This window comes from Mixophyes fleayi, chromosome 3 (assembly GCF_038048845.1).
Source record: "Mixophyes fleayi isolate aMixFle1 chromosome 3, aMixFle1.hap1, whole genome shotgun sequence".
Taxonomy (NCBI): domain Eukaryota; kingdom Metazoa; phylum Chordata; class Amphibia; order Anura; family Limnodynastidae; genus Mixophyes; species Mixophyes fleayi.
In genome coordinates, this window is record NC_134404.1 from 299,693,895 (window position 1) to 299,714,516 (window position 20,622).

General features: G+C 42.9%; 1 protein-coding gene across 3 annotated transcripts in view; it reads right to left on the reverse strand.

Moving 5' to 3' along the window:
- Window positions 1-20,622, reverse strand: part of USP34 (ubiquitin specific peptidase 34) — a 166,672-nt gene that overhangs the window by 101,488 nt on the left and 44,562 nt on the right. For 2 of the 3 annotated variants that reach the window (XM_075203869.1, XM_075203868.1), the window contains exons 12-19: window positions 19,257-19,386; window positions 18,131-18,261; window positions 17,128-17,753; window positions 15,920-16,134; window positions 15,209-15,324; window positions 15,004-15,131; window positions 14,470-14,559; window positions 10,195-10,290 (exon numbers count right to left, since the gene is read on the reverse strand). In XM_075203869.1, the coding sequence (XP_075059970.1) occupies window positions 10,195-10,290; window positions 14,470-14,559; window positions 15,004-15,131; window positions 15,209-15,324; window positions 15,920-16,134; window positions 17,128-17,753; window positions 18,131-18,261; window positions 19,257-19,386 (1,532 nt within the window). The remainder of the gene's footprint in view (window positions 1-10,194; window positions 10,291-14,469; window positions 14,560-15,003; window positions 15,132-15,208; window positions 15,325-15,919; window positions 16,135-17,127; window positions 17,754-18,130; window positions 18,262-19,256; window positions 19,387-20,622) is intronic. The other variant, XM_075203870.1, reaches the window with a different exon arrangement.

Sequence of the window (20,622 nt, forward strand, 5' to 3'; positions counted from 1 at the left end):
GAGTGACCACTCCACCGGCATCATCTGGCTTCGACTTAGGTAGTCGGCCTCCCAATTTCTTATTCCTGGAATGTACACGGTTGATATTGCTGGAACATGCTGTTCTGCCCAAACCAGAATTTGAGCTGCAGAACTCCTGGTTCCTCTCTGTCTGTTGACATATGCCACGGCCGTGGCATTGTCGGACTGAACTCTGACAGGGTGGCCCCGGAGGAGGGACTGGGCCCCCCGGAGGGCCAAAAGAATAGCCTTCAACTCTAGCACGTTTATTGACAGGGCTGATTCCTGAACCGACCAAAGTCCCTGGAGCCGGAGGTGCAGGATTACCGCCCCCCAACCTTTCAGGCTGGCATCCGTCGTGGCTATGATCCATGACCATGGAGCGAAGGACCTGCCCACTGTCATGTGATCCTGAATCAGCCACCACTGAAGCGATTCGCACGCCCTCGGAGATAGAGAGATCCTCTGAAGGTCCAAGCGTAGGTGGGATCCTGACCATTTCGTCAAAAGATCCCACTGAAAACATCGAGAATGGGCTCGACCGAAGGGGATAGTCTTGAAGGAGGCCACCATCTTTCCCAGCAGCCGCATGCACAAGTGCATTGAGGGGCTGGGAGAAGACAAGACCTGAGTTGTTATGCTCTGAATAGAACGGACCTTCTCGACAGGAAGGAATACCCCTCTGCTGGCTGGTGTCCATAATGAGACCTAGGAAAACCATGCGTTGACACGGAACCATCTGGGATTTCTTTAAATTTATTAGCCATCCATGGCCCTCGAGAACCGCCAAGGTGAGTGATAAGTGATGACGTAAGCCCTTTGCTGTGGAGGATTTTATGAGCAGGTCGTCCAAATAAGGCACGACCTGAACTCCCTGAAGGTGAAGACATGCTGCCATTACTGACATGATCTTCGTGAAAACCCTCGGCGCTGTAGAGAGGCCGAAGGGGAGGGCCCGAAACCGATAGTGGAAGGATCCCACCGAGAATCTTAGGAGGGACTGATGGTGGATCCAAATGGGAATGTGAAGGTATGCGTCTTTTATGTCTATGGACGCCATAAACTGATCCTTCTCTAAGCCGTTTATCACTGACCTTAGGGATTCCATCCAAAATTTGTCCACTCGTAAGTGCACAATGAGGCCCTTTAGGTTTAGGATGGGACGAAAGGAGCCGTCCGGCTTCTTAACCAGAAACAGGTTTGAATAAAACCCCTGTCCCTTCTGGAAATCTGGGACCCTGCAGATAACTCTTTAAGAAAGAAGAGAGGCGACACAGTCCTGTATCGCCTGCCTTCTTGATGGATCTCGGGGGAGCGGAGTCATGAAGAAGCGATGTGGAACCGGGCCCAGCAGGTCTATCCTGTACCCCTCTGATATAATGCCCCGAATCCAAGGATCTTGGGAGGACGCTGCCCACTGTTCCTGAAACAAAGACAGACGTCCCCCCACTGGCGCCCCTTTCAGGAGAACAGAGTGGTCGTCAGGACGCAGGCTTCTCCTGAGTCTTGGAGGCCTGGCGCCTAGCTGCAAATGAGGATCTCCCCCTGGCAGAGGAGCCTCGAGAATTGGGCTGTCTGCCTCTAAAGGACTGTCCTCTAGGCAAGGAGGTCCCCCGAAAGGGCCGACGAAAGGAGCTAACCCGAGGGTTTCGGCTCCTGCTAGGGAATACTGGCAAGGAAGTGCTTTTGCCCCCCATTGCCTGTAAGATCAGGGTATCCAATTCAGGGCCGAACAAATCTGCTGCAGAAAAAGGAATGGTTTCCACAGACTTTTTTGATTCCGCATCTCCTTCCCAGGATTTTAGCCATAATGTTCTTCTTGCTGAAATAGATGCAGCCTGAATAGAAGAGGATACAGCCGCTGTGTTCTGGGCCGCCTCATAAAGGTACCCCGATGCCTCCTTCAAATGCAAAGCCAGGGGAAGTAAATCAGAGTCCTGTAAGGCCTCTGCCAGCTGGTCTACCCATGTTTCCATAGCTCTAGCAACCCAAGCCGAAGCAAATGTGGGCCTAAAGGAAGAACCCGCAGCCGCAAATATAGATTTTAGCTGGGATTCCACTCTGCGGTCATTGACGTCCTGCAGAGATGCAGAACCAGGAGCTGGGAGTAAAGTGTGCTTGGCCAATCGAGCTATTGGAATATCCACTTTTGGAATACTCTCCCAGCGAACCACATCTTCCTCCTGCAATGGATACAAGGAAGAGAACCTTTTAGGAACAGAGAACCTTTTATTAGGCTGTTTTTCAGGCTCCTTCTGCAATATCCTTAAGCTCTACGGAAGGGGGAAAAAGAATAGCCTTTCTTTTGGCCTTCTTAAAGAGACTTCTCTCTCTAGGAATAGGATCCTCCGGTTATGGGAGGTCCAACGCCTGTCTTACTGCTAAAATCAAATCGTTAATAAATTGGCATTTAGAGCTTTCTTCCTGTCCCAAAGTTTGAACCTGGTCAGGATCAGAATTAATTTCCCCCTCTTCCTCTGAAAACTCCTCAGAATCTGAAAGGACCATAAGGGGATTATCAGATCTAGGCCTCCTTCTTTTAGCAGGCGGAATGTTTGGGGATTCAAGTAACTGGTTTAGTTTATCCAAACCCTTTATAAATGCTGCAGACCATGCCGGTTCTGTGGGAACAGGGGCTTGGTCTGTACGTAGAGAGGAAGGTCCTGGTATAGACGTTCCAATAGAACCTGTGGTAACAGGGAGGCCCAACTGCGTACTAGTATTATTAGCCACCGAAGTTGCCACAGTAGATAGCAATTGATTGGATTGAAAAACCATCCATGCTAAAGAAGAAACTGACTGTCAGGGAGGTGACCCAGGCCGGTTCCTCCGTCAGTGGGGCTGAAATATGCTGGGTTTGCGCAGGGGGGACCCCTGCTTCGCAGACAGAGCGCCAACGGGTCCTTCTGCCCACAAGGTAATTTTACACTACATTTAGAACATGTAAAATATTTTGCAATAGGGCCCTTTCCCTTATCTGTCATTTCTTAATAAAGGAAGGCACACCAAACACACAGACTTAAATTGTTAAATTTAGTTGAGTAGAGAGAGAGGTATAAATGTGTGGAGAGAATAGTGTAACAACAAGTAATCAACTAATGTAGATATAAAAGTTGTACTTGAAATTATCTTAAACACAAATAATAGTTAAGCAAGTAGGAGATCTATGATATAACCCCTACTAGCCCCAATTGTACACAGCAATACAAAGTATGTGTTTAAGTAAATCAGATATTTAGCTCATAGGCCAAACAGGGGAGAAGTCCAACAGCAGTATCCTGGTGCCTGCTCCCTCAGATCTGTTCTCTCTTCCCGGGCTTCTCCTTGGCGCCAGAAGACTGGGACAAACCATTCCTCTCTCTGGAAGGAGGGGGGAGCTCTATGTCTTCGCTCCCCCCCTTCAGTAAGGCTGTTTCTGTGGTCCGTATAAAAAAAAAATAAAAACTGGTTATGTGGCAGAGTAGTGGAGACCTCCAGAACGGAGGTCTCCGCAGCGGATGATACCCGATGCCCCCTCCTATGTATGAGGGGGGATCCTGGTATAGCCCCCTTCTCCTCTCCTCCGTAGCGCCGCTCTGACCCGATCCAAGATGGCCACCGGCATATTAACTATCCGATAACCGGCGCTCTATGCCTGCAGTGGCAGTGCCGGTTATCGGGGCGGCTCCAGGAGTGACAGCGGTCCCTGAGACCGCTTGTCACTCCTAAATCAGGCACCTATTCTTCCTGTCTCTTTCAGTGAGAGCAGCTGGCTCTCATCTGACAGGGGAGTGCCTGCGCTGTCTAGCTGTGAGTGTGTTCTCTATAGTAGAACACACTCCAGCTCTGCCAGCTGTAAAAAAAATACAAGAATAGAATAAAATAAAAAAAAAAAAAAAAAAATTACATTAAAGCACTAAAAAACACTGCATAACTCCCTGGGCACCTCCGTGTGGAGGTCCACGTATCAGGAGGCAGTATGCCCAAAATTGCCCATTCAGGAGTAAGTGGCAGGTAATTTACTAATTCTACAGTCGCAAATCTCCATACCCGGGTCCAGAAGGCCTTAATCACAGGACAAGCTCATAGACAATGATATAAATCCGCTTGGAGTTGACCACATTTGGGGCACCTAGAATCAGCTAAAAGACCAATGATATTTCGACGATGTGGTGAGAGGCAGCCTCTATGGAATATGTTGAGGAACATTTCTGCGTACATGGCGGCTGGAAAGAATTTTATCGAAGTAGCCAATTCCCTCAACAACATCTGTTCTGTAAGTCGAGGGAAGTGGCGTAACCACCCCACTGAAGCCGAATTAATTTTAGTGTGATCTATTATAGTTCTCAAAAAAATAAATTAGATGAAATTGCACCTCTCTTGGAGGGAGCAGTTAGTAATAAAGTGTCAAGAAGATTATCCTAATCAACTGCTGTAAATGCTGGGCCTGAATAAAAGGCCACTTGGACCCGAAAAATGAAACAACTCCAGCACCCCCACATGACGAAGTGGCTTTCTCCCAGTCTTGTCCAACAATTGTCCAACTGTGTGCAATCCCTCCCTCTCCTACACAATGAAGGGGCGAGCTGCTATGCCATCGTGGAATGCACGATTTATGATTTTATATTTATTAGTATGACTGAGATAAGTCTGCAGTCTATTTTGTTTGACTGTTGACCATTAAGTAATGCCAATAATGATAAACAAAAACAAGAAACACTTTCTAATTTCATAGCATTACTTTAAATCTGATTACCATTCACCTAACTTATTAAGGATAATAATGCATATTTAATGCTAGAGAGGTTAAAGTTATCTGTGAATTGTCAGACAAAAAACGAAGACCTATATCACCGCAAACAGACACTGGATTCTATGCATATTTACATGTACCGACCAATAACCCTAGCATAGCATAGGTAACAAAAATGAAAATCATATGTTGACTGAGTAGTGCTATTAGGGGCGACAATAAGCAGTGTATTATCTTGCAATTCTTCCATTCTTGCTTTTTTCTGTAGCCAAAAGACATACAGTGCATCCAGAGAGTATTCACAGCGCTTCACTTTTTCCACATTTTGTTATGTTACAGCCTTATTCCAAAATTGAATAAATTCCTTTTTTTCCCCTCAAAATTCTACACACAATACCCCACAATGACAACGTACAAAAAAGTTTTTTGGGCGATTTTTGCAAATTTATATATAAAAAAAAAAAACGAAGAAATCAAATGTACATAAGTATTCACAGCCTTTGCTCAATACTTTGTTGATGCACTTTTGGCAGCAATTACAGCCTCAAGTCTTTTTTGAATATGATGCCACAAGCTTGGCAAACCTATCTTTGAGCAGTTTCGCCCATTCCTCTTTGCAGCACCTCTCAAGCTCCATCAGGTTGGATGGGAAGCGTCGTTGCAGAGCCATTTTCAGATCTCTCCAGAGATTTTCAATCGGATTCAAGTCTGGGCTCTGGCTGGGCCACTCAAGGACATTCACAGAATTGTCCTTAAGCCACTCCTTTGATATCTTGGCTGTGTGCTTATGGTCGTTGTCCTGCTGAAAGATGAACCGTCGCTTCAGTCTGAGGTCAAGAGCGCTATGGAGCAGGTTTTCATCCAGGATGTCTGTGTACATTGCTGCATTCATTTTTCCCTCTATCCTGACTAGTCTCCCAGTTCCTGCCGCTGAAAAACATTCCCACAGCATGATGCTGCCACCACCATGCTTCACTGTAGGGATGGTATTGGCCTGGTGATGAGTGGTGCCTCGTTTCCTCCAAACATGACGCCTGGCATTCACGCCAAAGAGTTCAATCTTTGTCTCATCAGACCAGAGAATTTTGTTTCTCATGGTCTGAGTGTCCTTCAGGTGCATTTTGGCAAACTTCAGGCGGCCTGCCATGTGCTATTACTAAGGAGTGGCTTCTGTCTGGCCCCTCTACCATACACGTCTGATTGGTGGATTGCTCCAGAGATGGTTGTCCTTCTGGAAGGTTCTCCTCTCTTCACAGAGGAATGCTGTAGAGCTAACTGAGTGACTATCGGGTCCTTGGTCATCTCCCTGACTAGAGCCCTTCTCCCCCGATCACTCAGTTTAGATGGCTGGCCAGCTCTAGGAAGAGTCCTGGTGGTTCCGAACTTCTTCCATTTATGGATGATGGAGGCCACTGTGCTCATTGGGACCTTCAAAGAAGCAGATATTTTTCTGTACCCTTTCCCAGATTTGTGCCTCGAGACAATCCTGTCTCAGAGGTCTACAGACAATTCCTTTGACTTCATGCTTGGTTTGTGCTCTGATATGCACTGTCAAGTGTGGGCTCTTATATAGACAGATGTGTGTCTTTGAAAATCATGTCCAATCAACTGAATTTACTACAGGTGGACTCCAATTAAGCAGTAGGAACATCTCAAGGATGATCAGTGGAAACAGGATGCACCTGAGCTCAATTTTGAGCTTCATGGCAAAGGCTGTGAATACTTATGTACATGTGATGTTTTAGTTTTTTATTTTGAATAAATTTGCAAAAATCTCAAAAAAAAAACTTTTGTCACGTCGTTATTATGGGGTATTGTGTGTAGAATTTTGAGGGCAAAAAGGAATTTATTCCATTTTGGAATAAGGCTGTAACATAACAAAATGTGGAAAAAGTGAAGCGCTGTGAATACTTTCCAGATGCACTGTAAGTATGAATATAATATACAAAAGCAAGCAGCAAAGTGCAATGATTAGCTTTAGCTTAGTGTCTCAGAGGGCACTAGGGTTTGTGGGATTCCTAAATGTTGTTCTAAAGCAAAAGGTTCAAGACTGCTGCTAGAGTGAAACTGGCTATTTGGACAATTTAAATTGCAGAGGGAAACAGTTAAGGAATTACTACAGGGTTCACCCAGAAGTGTATCTGGTCAACTACATCAAAGCTAAACCAAAAACACATCTCAGAAGGGACAGGTTTGCGTCTCCTATTGGCCTCAAAGAAAAGGGTTGATGGTAAATAAAAGTCTCTCTTATTTAACCAACTGGGGGACACCAACCAGTTAGGGCACAAAAGCAATATCTATAAAGAAACCAATGCTTGTAGAACCTTTTTCCCAAAGCATGCCCAAGACCCGGCCACGATACGCACACAATAAAACTTTGTAAAAGCGTGCATGGAAGACAAGATAGCTTTTTAGCAGAGTGTTTAACCAATGTTGTGTGACTCTAAGCCGATAAAGGCAACATAATTGAAGCATAACATGAAAACCACTATGCTAACACACACACTAACCTGGTAGTTGAACATAAACAGCAAGACTGGCTGAAGCAAGTTTTTATATAGGACCCTCACAGAACCAGACATGAAAGAGTGTTGAAAGGCACAAATCCTGTCAATGTAGGTAAGCAAAGGCACATACCATATTCTGAGGATGGAGCTTAGATATTTTCATGGTCATTAAATTTGGACAGAAGTGAAAAATAATCTGATTTACATGAAAACCTGAGATGATCTTTGGCAACATCTATGCAAAATACAAACTTATCTTAATAAAAACTGGCAAAGAGAAAAGCAGGCAGAGCACAGCCAGCATTGAAACTCTCCAAACGGAGCTGAGTCAGGAGAGAGGCTACCATTCAAGAAACAAAAGGGAATTTCCTTAAGGGGCTAAAGTTCTTTAACTGCAAAGCATTAAGGAATAAATTTAAATCATGGGGGAGTCAGATGGCAAAAAGAAGGGAAAGAGCCACCCTCTGTAAAAATGTTTAATGCTGAAAGGGCTGACACCTGCACCTTAAGAGGATCCAGAATTACGCCCTTTTCAGAGCCTATTTGCAAGTAAATTAGAAGGCAGTAAAGACTGAATTCATCTAACGGCCACTGATGAAGGCGACACTTGATTTAAGTCCTGTGATAGATCTTGAAAGATATTAGCTTATGGAAGTACAATATGTACAATGGTGGCTCCATTGTCAGTCACCAGGGGAACAAAAACAAACAATCTGGTGGCTACCGGAATGACTGATACTACTATCAAAATGTATCTAAATGCACTGGGTTGCAGAGCAAGGGGTGAAAAATCCCTGAATTTCCAAAGCATTGAAAAGACAAGCAATACAAAACAAATATACAAATTACGCTCAAAGACAGGGTAGGTGATACAATTGCAGCATCACTGAGACCAAGGTATCCCTCCTTGCACAGATAAATAAACAAACAAAAGTCCCAATTGCGCTCGCAAAATCATTGACGGTGCATGCAGAACAAACAGTATACAATGATAACAGAGGATTATAAACCATGAGCCATAAAGTTACACAAGGTCGTGAAGGCCATATAAGGAATGACCCAACCTAAGTTAAAAAACAAAAAAAAGCATATAAATAGATATAAAATGTAAATAAATTGAATCAATTTAATGATAAATAAATAATACAGTATATCCAATATCAACGGATTTAACTACTACCAATACATGTCTCTATATGAGGTTTGAGGCTGTACATTACCTTCTTTTTGCAGATTGGACTACATAAATCTACAATTTAGGACTATTAGCATTTTTCAACACTATTTCTATCATTTGAACATTTATGCCTTGGATCTCACACGTTCTTAGAGACATTGCCACTTTGGACTTGGACCTTCTATTACATGCAGTGCACACTGCTGTACTTTAGTAAGGTTGTCTGACATTGGTATTATTGTGCTATCCATATAGTTTTCTTTTTATGTTTTTTCAGTGCATCAGATACTATATCTGTCTGTGGATATCATTAGAAGTATATTGATATTGAAGCTAGGTTGACCTGAAAATATTTATCAGGGGACATCCATTCAGAGAGTATGAACTTAAAGAATTCCTCATCTTTACGGAAAAGGATAAAAAAAAAAAGGAGGCCTAGAAGACTTTTGGGTTACAAGAGAAAAAACATAATATCATCAGGGGGGCATGGGATTCTAAATGTTTAGCATGCACAGCACAATACTGAACAAGGGAATTTTTTTTTTTTAAAAAAAGATCCTTTCCGACAGAATGGATAGTCTCCACTGACTATCCTAGGTCTGTGGTTAGTGGAGCTAGTGCAGCAACACATGCAAGCAACTGGGCCTGCAGAGGGACCATACGAGCCTTCTAACTAAGCTGGAAAAAGTGGGAGCTGCAGACATAAGACTTTACTAAAGTCACTTTACTACAGAAACTCTAGAAGGAACAAGGGAAATCCTCTGCTTAGACGTGGTGCAATCAGAAATACTGGTACAGCAGACTGACAAGACTATTCAAAGGCTATGATAAAGGGCAGAAAATAAACCCTGCTAAACAAGTTGCAAGTCAACAGGCCTAATAGATGAGCAGCTATTACTCACTTTGCTGCCCAGAAAAGATGAGGAATTAAATTAAGTAAGTAGAAGTAACACACACATATCAGGGGCATTTTGTATAAAGGAGACTGAAGGCTCCCTGCTTGAAACATGTACTGCCACTGCTAAATCTGTGCAAGGTGATGTATGATGTCTGGCTTCTCAGGTGTGTCAAGGACGAAACATGACCCGGCAACATCCTTATAGCTTGGAGTATACGGGAAGAAGCGTTACAACAACTGTCTAATAGGGAAGCCACAATGTCACAGGGCGTCCTGGAAACAAGCTTCTTGCAGAGACACCATTCATCATTGACGGGGCTTAATGGAGATAAAAAACCATGGCTGGCAACTCACTCTGGTCTGCATTATCGGCGGAGGACGCCACAATGAATCCGTTAAATTGCATCAGTAGCACTCATCTTTTTTCTCTTATGTCAATGCTATAGCTAAGAGCACTAGCCAAGGCTGGAGTAATACTAGCATTTCAGAACGTCATGTTTATTTTTTTATAAAATCCGGGCGCTGTAAAAATCTAGTTCAGTGACAAGACTATAAACACTATTTACCAGGAACACACGAACACTTCAGTTTTGAGAATGATCTCACATACTTTAATTACGTCATCTTTATATTTTCAGTAAAAGACACGAACATGTTATTCTGAAAAAAACATATTTCTATGTATGAACTGAACATGAATGGGAGCTGCCACATAGCTTTCAAACAATTAGTCCCGTTTCCAAAACAGTCATGTACAAGTAAATGTTTACCAATCAATAACCAATATTTTATATCAGAATAAAACGAATATGGGCATCACTAAAACAGTAATATGGAGACATTTCAAGAATTACACAGTTTTTTTTCCATCTATACTTACAAAACATGTTTGTGCCTCCCATCTCTGATAGACTGAATGTAGTGTACCAAATTATCAAAGAAGAGCTTCATCATATTTAGTTCCTTTTCTGCCCACCTACAACAAAACAATTGGCTAGATGTAAGTTTTATACAGGTATCCAGAAAGCCAGAGAAAGAATTGCTCCTGAACACCAAACAAATATGCATCACCTTAAATTAATAGAATAGATAATGTAGTATGCATGCTGTCTAACATACATAGAAGCGCTATTATGAAACTATTATTTTATTACTATTAAAGTAGGATTTTTATACTTAAAGGTCTGTTTCTCTTAATCCATTAGGGGACACTTGAGTCTAGTGTAGAGGTGATAGGCTTGTGGGCACTTTAAGAAAGTTTATACCTAGCCCTGGCTCCCTTCAACCCCCCCCCCCCCCCCCCTTCCCCTCCAGTTAGGCCCCCCCGTTAACCAAGCCGAACAGAAAAAGAGATGAGAGACAAAAAACAGAGAAAGAGGAAAACAACATCCTCTCAAACAAAAAATTCCTCACACCAAAGGAAAAACTAGTCCGTCAGGGGTGGGCGCCCGGTGTTGCCCCTTAAGAATAAAATTACTATTTTCTCCTATATCCAATTGGGAGACACCAGGTACATTGGGGACGTCCAAAGCAACCATCACGTGTGGAAACGCTCATAAGAAACTGCGCATAGCACCTTTCTGCTAAAACTGGCATCTGGTGATGCAAATACATGAAAAAAAAACGAGTAAACGTGTGAAAAGGAGGACTAGCTGACTGACATAGTTGCATCATGCTGTGCCACCCAAGAAGCACTCACAAACCTCGTAGAGTGAGCCTGAAGATTATCTAGAACAGGCTGCCCAGCCCCACTATAAGGCTGAGGAATTATAGCCATAATCCAGAGCAATAGCCAGCCTCTCTTGTGCGCATCATAGAGGACCAAAAGATCTTCAGTATGCGCATATCTCGAGTCCTAGGCACATGCACATGCAAAGCTCTGACCACATCCAAAGAACGAAGAGAGGCTTAGGGCAGGGATGACAATGTCCTAATTCATTGGGAACCAGAACACCCCTTTAGGGAGGAACGAGGGCTTGGTCTGTAGAAACACCCTACCCTTATGAGAAAAAAAAAAAAAGAGAAGACGTGCAGGACAAAGCTGCAAGCTCAAAATCTCTTCTAGCCAAAAAATGGTTAAAAGGAAGACAGTCTTTCACGTTAGCAACTTCAAATCCATTGTGTCCAAGGTTTCAAAGGGGGAATCGCTACAAAGCATTCAACACCAAGTTTAAATGCCAAGGTGCTGCCTGAGGAACATACAGAAGCTGCACATGAAGCACACCCTACAAAAACGTCTGTACATCAGACATCACAGAGAGTCTTCTTTGAAAGAAAAAAAGAGCAGATACAGGAAACTAACATTAAATGAACTAAGGTGCAAACCAGCGTCCTGCAGGAACATAAGCAACCAGGACAATCGAAAAGAAGGGATAAGGCACCTCCTTGTCCTTTCAAACCAGGCAATGTCTGTCTTCCAGTAACGAGGATAGATTTTGGCTGTACCCAGTTCCGAACCCAAAAACAGTTTGCATTGCACGCTCAGACAAACCGTAAGCTTGAAGAAACAGCCACACGGGTAAAGAACATTGTTCTAAACTGAGATGATAAAATGTTGCCTGACTTGACAGGCCTGGTCTGAACTGCAGAAGACACAACCACCCCCCCACCATGGAAAGAACGTCGATGTTCCAGGCCATCCGAGGCCATTCCAGTACCACTAGAATGACACCCTCTCTCTTTACCTTCTTTAAGACCCTCAGAAACATGGCTACTGATAGGAACAGATAAACAAAACAGCACTGCCAGGGAACGGACATGGCGTCTACTAAGACAGTCCGAGGATCTCTTGACCTGAAGCAGAAAAGCTCAACCTTCTGGTTCAACAGAGGCGCCATTATATCGATGTCCAGATGACCCCCATCATCATCACCAGTTATTTATATAGCGCCACTAATTAAGAAACGCGAGAGAGACACAGAGAGAGACACAGAGAGAGACACAGACTAAGGTCAATTTGATAGCAGCCAATTTAACTACTAGTATGTTTTTGAAGTGTGGGAGGAAACCGGAGCCCTCAGAGGAAACCCACGCAAACATGGGAAGAATATACAAACTCCACACAGATAAGGCCATGGTCGGGAATCAAACTCATGACCTCAGCGTGAGGCAGAAGTGCTAACCACTAAGCCACTGTGCTGCCCAATAGAATCTTGTGAAAAACCTTGGATGGAGGGATCAGTCGCTGGAATGAAGAGTCTGCCTGCTCAGAATGTATACCTCCCAATTTTCTATACCGGTATATAAATTACCTTGACGGCCCCAACATGAGTTTTGGCCAACCAAAAGATCTTGTGCGCCTCTCGCATGGCTAAAAAACTTCTGGTGCCGCCCTGGCACTGAACAAATATCCTTTCAGGCCTTCCCTGCAGCAAACGTTCCATATTGATCAGAGAGTGGAACACCAATTGCAGTTCCAATACATTCATTGGAAGCTTGGATTGTTCTGGAGTTCAAAGACCATGAAAACGGACATGAAGACAGATGCCACAAATTCCAAAGGCTGGCATTTGTTGTAACCAAAGCCCAACCCCAGATGGAGATTGGCCGACCCTGACAGAGATTGTCCTTCTGTAACCACTGACACACTCGAGGGTAAAGATGGAACACTGGAAAGGTTCAGGCGAGATATGCTCCATTTCGAGAGGAGTTCCAGCTGAAACTCCATGGCAAGTTACGAGCAAACTGGACCACCTCGATAGTCGAGCAAATCAGCAACGAGTTCTGCCACACTCACTGCAGAGGCAGGGAAAACTAGAGAAAGGCCGTCGACTGGTTGGGAACAGACCAACCAGGCAATCTCAGCCAAAGAATCGACCAGTGACCAAGCTCAGACCAGCTCCGCCTAGTTGGAACTAGAGCCCCGTCGCACACGGCATGTGATCCACCGACTGGCAAGCTGCGCACAAAGGACTTAACCATCCAGAAAGCAATTTAGTGTTGCATACGGCACATGTGACCTTCCTCATGTTACTCACCCAAGCGCTAGCCCACATGGATCTCCCACTATCTGACATGATAAATACAGATGGGAGAAACACACACAAGAAAAGACCTGCAATACAGCCCAAGAGCCAAAACAATCTGAGGAACAAACTACTCAGAAACTTAAACCCCACAGTAGAAAGGACAGAAAGGGGAGAGCTGGAGCTCTAAAATGTATTATGGTGTCTGCACATAAGGAGTGAGATACCATCAGGGAGGAAGTGTAAGGAGAATAAAGAAGCACAACCCCCCAGGGCCCAGCAATGGATTGGCAGCCATCTAACTAGACAGCCCCCTTCACCAATCCAGTGCCAAACAGGCGCTTAGGAAAAAAAAAAAAAAGTAACCTGTACCAGACCCAGCCCCCTAATTAATCCAATGACTTCCTCCAGAAAGACAGCCATCCTATGGGGATCCACCACTGCTTCCTAAACCCCCCCCCTCTCTCAGCACTGTACTGGGAGAGGGTAAAACTCGCCTGCAGGCGATGCCTGTGGCCGGCTCTCCAGCTCCCCTGTCCAGCAATTGGAAAGGTAGCAGAAGCACCTCCATGGCACCTCCAATCCCCTCTACAAGCAGAAACACTATCGCAGCATTCAGCCATGGACCCGACTCCGTTAACACGGGGGAAATGCCTCAAAGAACAAATTGCTAAAATAAGTAAATTATTAAATAAAAACTAAAAGCAGGGGCTGCCCAGCAGCCCCAAGCACACTACACACCAGGGCACAAAACTAAAATGAGTCCCAACAGGAAGGGTGATATAGAGGGAGCCGCTAGGATTAAGTATAAACTCTCTTAAAGTGCCCACACGCCTATTCCCTGTAAAACCATACCACAGAGTACTTGGTGGCCCTACTATTGGATGTAGGAGAAAATATATTTTGCAGGTTGTGAAATAAATCAAAAGTAAACTTGGAAGTTATTCAACTGAAAAAAAATATTTTGGTTTATTATGATACATTGTCTTTTGAGTATTTTTAGTAATATTTTTATACTACACATTTATGAGGGTAACAAGATGGTACTGCTGATAATCACAAAGTTTAAGCCTAAAACAGTTTGAATTTTTATTAAAAATTATTTTAAAGCTTTTCCACATCCCATGTCACCGAGGTTGATTAATAAAGTCCATAGCACAATAATTAGGGAAACACAGGCTTAAACCTACATTGTTATCCAGTGGGTATCATAACTGCTTCCAAACTGCTGAAAGGTCCCAAATAACTTAGGCAGAAGTCGGAGCGACACAACAACAGACCTGAAGACAACAGAGGAGAGCAGGGAACATTAATCTTTGGGTGCATCCACTGAATAAACTTGTGAAACCAGGCTTTACTTAAACATGATTCTGATTAAGCAGTGTAAGCTATCCAATAGATACATGTACCAACAACAGACACAAAATGCTCTATGCATCTGTTTCACTTTAGAGGGAACTACACACAAATCTAGTCAGTTCATGGCTATTACTAGAGCCCCTTGGAAAAGAAGATCATGTGGATCCCCCCTCCTCATGACTCCTACTGGTACAGAATTTTAGGCTACTAAATTTTGCATTGTTGCCTAGAGTGGAGCAGACTGACATGTTTGCAAGGTAATGATGTAGTGTATATGTGTGTACGGTTAAAAATTTCCTTTTTTGTTCTTAATGTAATGTAGTTATTTACAGTTCAGTTTAAGCAACCAAAGTATCTCCCCATACCTATTATTAGCAAGGTTTTCCAAGCAGCCTTCGATGAATCGCATTCTAATTTGCCTGTCTGTAAACCAGCAAACCAAGGAGCAAAGCAGCTTTTCTGCTTCGTTTATTAATCCTTCCGACAGGTGAACCTGCAGCACAATGATAGAGCTGGTTACACACGGAATCTGAACAGTTCTAGACATCTAAACATTAAACTTTAACTCACTGCATCCTCATCCTGAACCAGGTCCCACAGAAGAGTGTTCCCTTTCTTGCACACATTATCCAGGTTGATGTCCACCACTGCATTGCTGCTGTACTGGTGTTTATGAACCGAAGGACCTGCACAATCGACAATAATTTATCTGAGTACCGAAACACTGTACACATGGAATGAGGTTGACAAATGGTAATTAAACAAAATAAACTACTGAAAAGTTTACATGCTGCAGTTAGAGGAAGGTTCCTTGAATGTCAGAATGATTACTTATAACAATGTTGCTCATTATTCCCTACATATTTTAGAAAAAGTCCATTTTAAATTCTAGACTGAAACTGACCTAATGGCAGCAAGTTATAATGCAATATACCGTAAAATGATAACAACTAGCGCTGTATATTCCCTCCATCATAGAAACTTCTTTGGCCATAACACATTTTCAAATATCAGCATAGAAGCCTCCACACAGAGGCCAAGGTTATAAGAACTCTATCCCTTTTATATGAAGCATTTTCATTTTTTTTTTGCATAATGCCAACTTAAAATCACATGCTGCTATACAAATTAACAAATTTTAATTAAACAAACATCAGGATTTAATACATGGCTACATTGGCAGTCCAAGTAGGAAATTAAGCTGACATTTGTTAAGTTAACACCAGCAGTGCTGGTAAACGACATGCAACTCCGGTTTGGTTCATCGAGAATAAGCCTTGCCTTGGCTCAGATGTTCATGGTAGATAGAAGCCAGGTTGGGAAGGTGCTGCTGGAGGTGAGAGGTCAACTCAGCATGTGAATTGATTTGTACAAGTTCTTCTTCACAGCCAGATTCTTCTCCATCAAAGTCTGCCATGTTTTTCTCGGACTTTGCACTTACTTGTGAGCTGCTACAACTCACGTCATCTGCACTCAACATGTCATCTACCATGTGCCTAAAAGGCAGGAAACACTGGGTAAATCCTTGACACTGGCAACATGCAGCAGATCTTAGGGCAATAATGAATTTCTAAATACACAAGATAACAATGGTTACTAGAAAAGGTAGTGAATATTTAAATATATATAAGAAAAGCAAATATACTACTGTAAAGCAGGGTCATTAATCAATGATCCAGACAGTTATAAAAAGTTTGATAGTGCCTGTCTAGCAGCTTAAGCCAAACCCTCAGAGAGCAGGCATCCCGCTGGCTGCAAGTATTGTTAAAGTATTTTATAAACACACTCCCGTATTACATAGCCCTGAACACCCAACACAGAGCTGCCCTATAGGCATCACCAGCAGCTTATAAGCTAATAACTTGCTAGGCATGAGCAGCACTAAAACCAATCAAAGCCACCTAATTATCAGAACAGTGATTGTGCCTTCTGCTGGCCCACCATAATTAAAGAGTTACAGTCCCTCTAACATATCTAACAGTCTTCCTATTGTTCTGGCACCTGAATTTGAAGGCTGCATGCTGATCTACACCATTTGTCCTCTTGAGAAACCCTCTCCTGTTCTGCTAGTCAGGAACTTTTGCTTGAACACTTCCAGAAATATACATGGTTATTAGGGCTAATTTGTATCCAAAGCAGAGCAACATGACAGACTGCACTTTTCTGAGTGAAAAACTAAAACACTTATTTAGAACCGATATACAGAGATTATGTTGCCTAAGTACCCTAAGGGGATGAACTGAGTCAGAATTATAAGATGGTAATGAAGACAGAATCGGTTGACTTCCAACATATGATGTGTGCAATTGATTCAATTGTAGATGAACAGGAATTTTTTGTGCGTATGTGAGTGTCAGGACGTACAAAAGAGCAGTAGCCTACTGTGTGAGATGAAACATTGTTGGGTAGTGACAATGTTGCTTATCACATTGTAATTTCTGTTGAAATAAACCACTTTTGAAAAACACTAAAAGCAGAAGATAACCTACCCCTCGTGGTGGTGATGGTGGTGGTGGTGGTGATGATGGTGGTGGTGATGATGGTGGTGCTGGGGGCCAATAAATCTTCTGCAGTTAAACAACTCATTCCCGATGGCCTCTCCAAGGAAATCTCCAGTGCGTGCGATGCAGGTATCATGAGAGCCTTGCAAGTGGCCACCGCCCATATCGCCCGTCATGTCATGCTCAGGCTCTTCAGAGTGGGAGCAGGCATCCAAAATGCGAATCCGATTATCACCTGGTTGAACAGACTCTGAATTAAAAACCAGGTCCTTGCATGTCCCATTGCCTGCTGTACCCAAGTCTGTTGAACCCTGGGGCTCCCCCAAACAAATACCCGCTTGCGATTCCAACTTTCTCTTCTGCAGGTCGACTACTCTGTTGTTTTTTGAGGGGTTGTGGGAATGCTCCTCTTCCTCATCATCTTCTTTCAAGGCTTCCATATCTGCAATATCCTCTGAGTGCACCTCACTGCCTGGGCTGCCCGCAGACTGACTGGCATGACTGGAATTCACTTCATTGCTTGACCCATCACTGTGCCCACTACTACTGCCTGGACCACTGCTGGCATCCTCACCACTGTTAGCAGTCTCGTCTGAGCTGCCTTGCATGGATTCCTTATAATATGAGAAGGAAACACTTATTAAAAACCAACTATTGTCTAGATTTATTTATTGTAACTAAAACAACAAAACCTGTAAGCAGCACACTCAATGAGTTGTAGAGAGAGAGAAAGATTATTTAATTTACCTATACACTGATAGGTGCTTGCAACACAATGGCTTAAAAGTACAAATATTAAATTACATCAAATTTTATATAAACTAAGCATTAATGATTTAAAAAAAATAAAAAAATAAAGTAAAATCGTTTGGCTTAAAAATGTCATGAAGCACTTCTAATAGCAAAATATGTTTAGCATACTGGCGCCTTCTTGCCACATGCACAAATTGACCAACCATTTACTAAAATGCTGGAATGAATGATGTAGTACCTCAGTATCAGACAATCGCTGCTGAACATGCTTAGATCTGTTCATGATTTGTTCATCCATTTCTATGTCACTTCCTCCACTGTGGTGAGTGTCACTATTGTCGCTGCTCTGTGGGCTAGCTGCCGGTGAACCTACAAATACATACATTTTATTTGGTGGCTGAAAACAACAGGTAATGATCGAACATGTTTATTTAGAGAGCAACTAATCTATTTCAAAACTTATTTAATAGGATATTTCATTTATACATATAAAAAAACACAAAAAACAAAAAACAAAACAAAAAGAAGACCAGAAAAGTATAGTATACTGGTATACATTTAAGATACTCATGTATTAAAAACCTACAGTGTAATAGAAGGATAACAGGAGTGCCTTGGGCATTTGATGACCTATATAAAAGCACTTAGCCTGGCAGCTTTTTACTTTTATATGGTCACAGAACTCCTTTGTGACTTTCAACATCCTAATATTTCACAAGATGGTGTGCATTACCTCATATTATTCTGCAACTACATTTTGCAGGGTAAGTACCTGGACATGTGCACCAAAATTGAAGTCAAATAGGAAAACAGGATTTTTTTGAATTCCTATGAAACATTTGTAGTTTCCCTCTCAGGAAAAACTAAAATGACTTAAAATAATAACATCATATAAGATCTGTCTAGTTAAAAGAGAGAAGAGCAAAAAGAAGGAAAATCAAATGCACTGTCTAAAGCAAAGCATCATGGACGATCATTCCTGGTTATTTATTAAAGTGCATTTGCAGAGAGAACTAAAATCTAATCTACACAAACAATAAACAACCCACGGAAGTCCCATGTGTCCTAACTTTATAGAAAAGAACTGTAGAGCGAGAGGTGTGAGCAACATATCCTAAGTAAAAATATTTGGAGACTTGGTGGTACTTTTGCCATGCAGTGGTGACTGCTGTACCCCACATGACAGCTGGTTTGGAATAAAAGATTTCATGTTGTCTCTTAAGCTAAGGAAAGTTTTTATTTTGTTTTTTACTGATAAACTGTCTGCAGACCGAAAGCTTACTTAAAAGGCCAGTATGAAAAATAAAGATCGGAGAAACTCCACTACACAAAAAGATTCCAGGAGAATAGTACACGGGACTTACCCTTTTTATTACCCATTGGTAGATTAGTATTCAATAATGATGCAAATGAGCTCTGTTTAGACAGTTGAGCTTTAGCTGCTAGTGCATTGTTCCAGAGGGCTTTAATCAGCATTGATGCCAAGTATAATGTCTATAAAAAGAAAATATCCCATTAGTTAAACAGTAGTGGCTCATCATTAAACAATGCATATATGTAGGACAGCCAGATCAGATACAGATTTCAATCACTTTACTAAAAAGTGTGCCAAAACAAAACATGTCTTTTCTCTTTCCTACCATTGGGGGACACTGCAAGACATTGGGGTATATTAGGGGGCACTAGGAGTTTAGGCACTTAACTTGTTTGTTCCTCACACTCCTCCCCTACTATGCCCCTCCTCTCCAGCTCAGACCTCAGTTTTTTCTAAGTGCCTAGGAGATGGGTCACCTTTGGTATAGGCTCCTGCCTATACTTGTATTAGTTGCAGGTTTTTCATGTTTTTATTTTAAATCCTCTTCAGGAACAGCGCGGGACTCGATCCAAAGACCCAGACGAGTGAATAAGACTCTAGGTCTGTTCATTCTGGGTCCCAGCGCAGGTAAGCAGCAGCCTTGTCTCGCTTCCCTTGCACCTCTGCTAGCAGTCTCCCCTAGAAACGTCAAAGAGGTCATACTTTTAAGTCTGCAGATATTGTGGGCACCAAAATATTTATATTATATCGGCCAGATAAATGGCCGCGGCCACATTACTTTAAGGGCGGCCGGGAGTGAAGCTGTAACAGCCTCTCCTCCCCGCCTGCCCGACATGCCGGCAAGTTCATCCCGCCCCTAGACACGAGCAGCGGGGGAACTGAAACATCAATTGCTCTCATTAGGAGGCGATTCAGTTGTTGTGAAGAGCGTATGCAGCCTGGGCAGCTAACATATGCGCGGGCACTCTGAAAGTCTGTGAACCATGTGCTCCCACTTCGGTGTCAGCAGCTCTGGAGAGGCGGGTCTAAGCTAAATCACTGACATCATCAATGGCCGAACTCACTAAGGTGATGTTAGGGTATGAAAAAGTACGTGAATTCTCCTTTTTCTAGCGCTTCTGCACACACTAAGCCCACACAGACAGATCAGATCTGTTGCAGGCAAATCTTCCCAGACAGAATCGGCTATGTCTCCATCCTTGTGTGAGACCACCCAAGCTTAGATACGTCCTCACCGTCTCACAGGGATAAGCATATTTTTGTTTTTGCAGAGTTGTCCACAGTCAGGATAAGGATAAGCTCCATTCCCTGGTAGAGGATGGCTAGTTGTATCTTGAATTACAGACAAGAACATCATTAACTCTGAAAGCTCCACATCCCTCTCAGGATGGATAGTCTCAGCTTAAGCATCACAC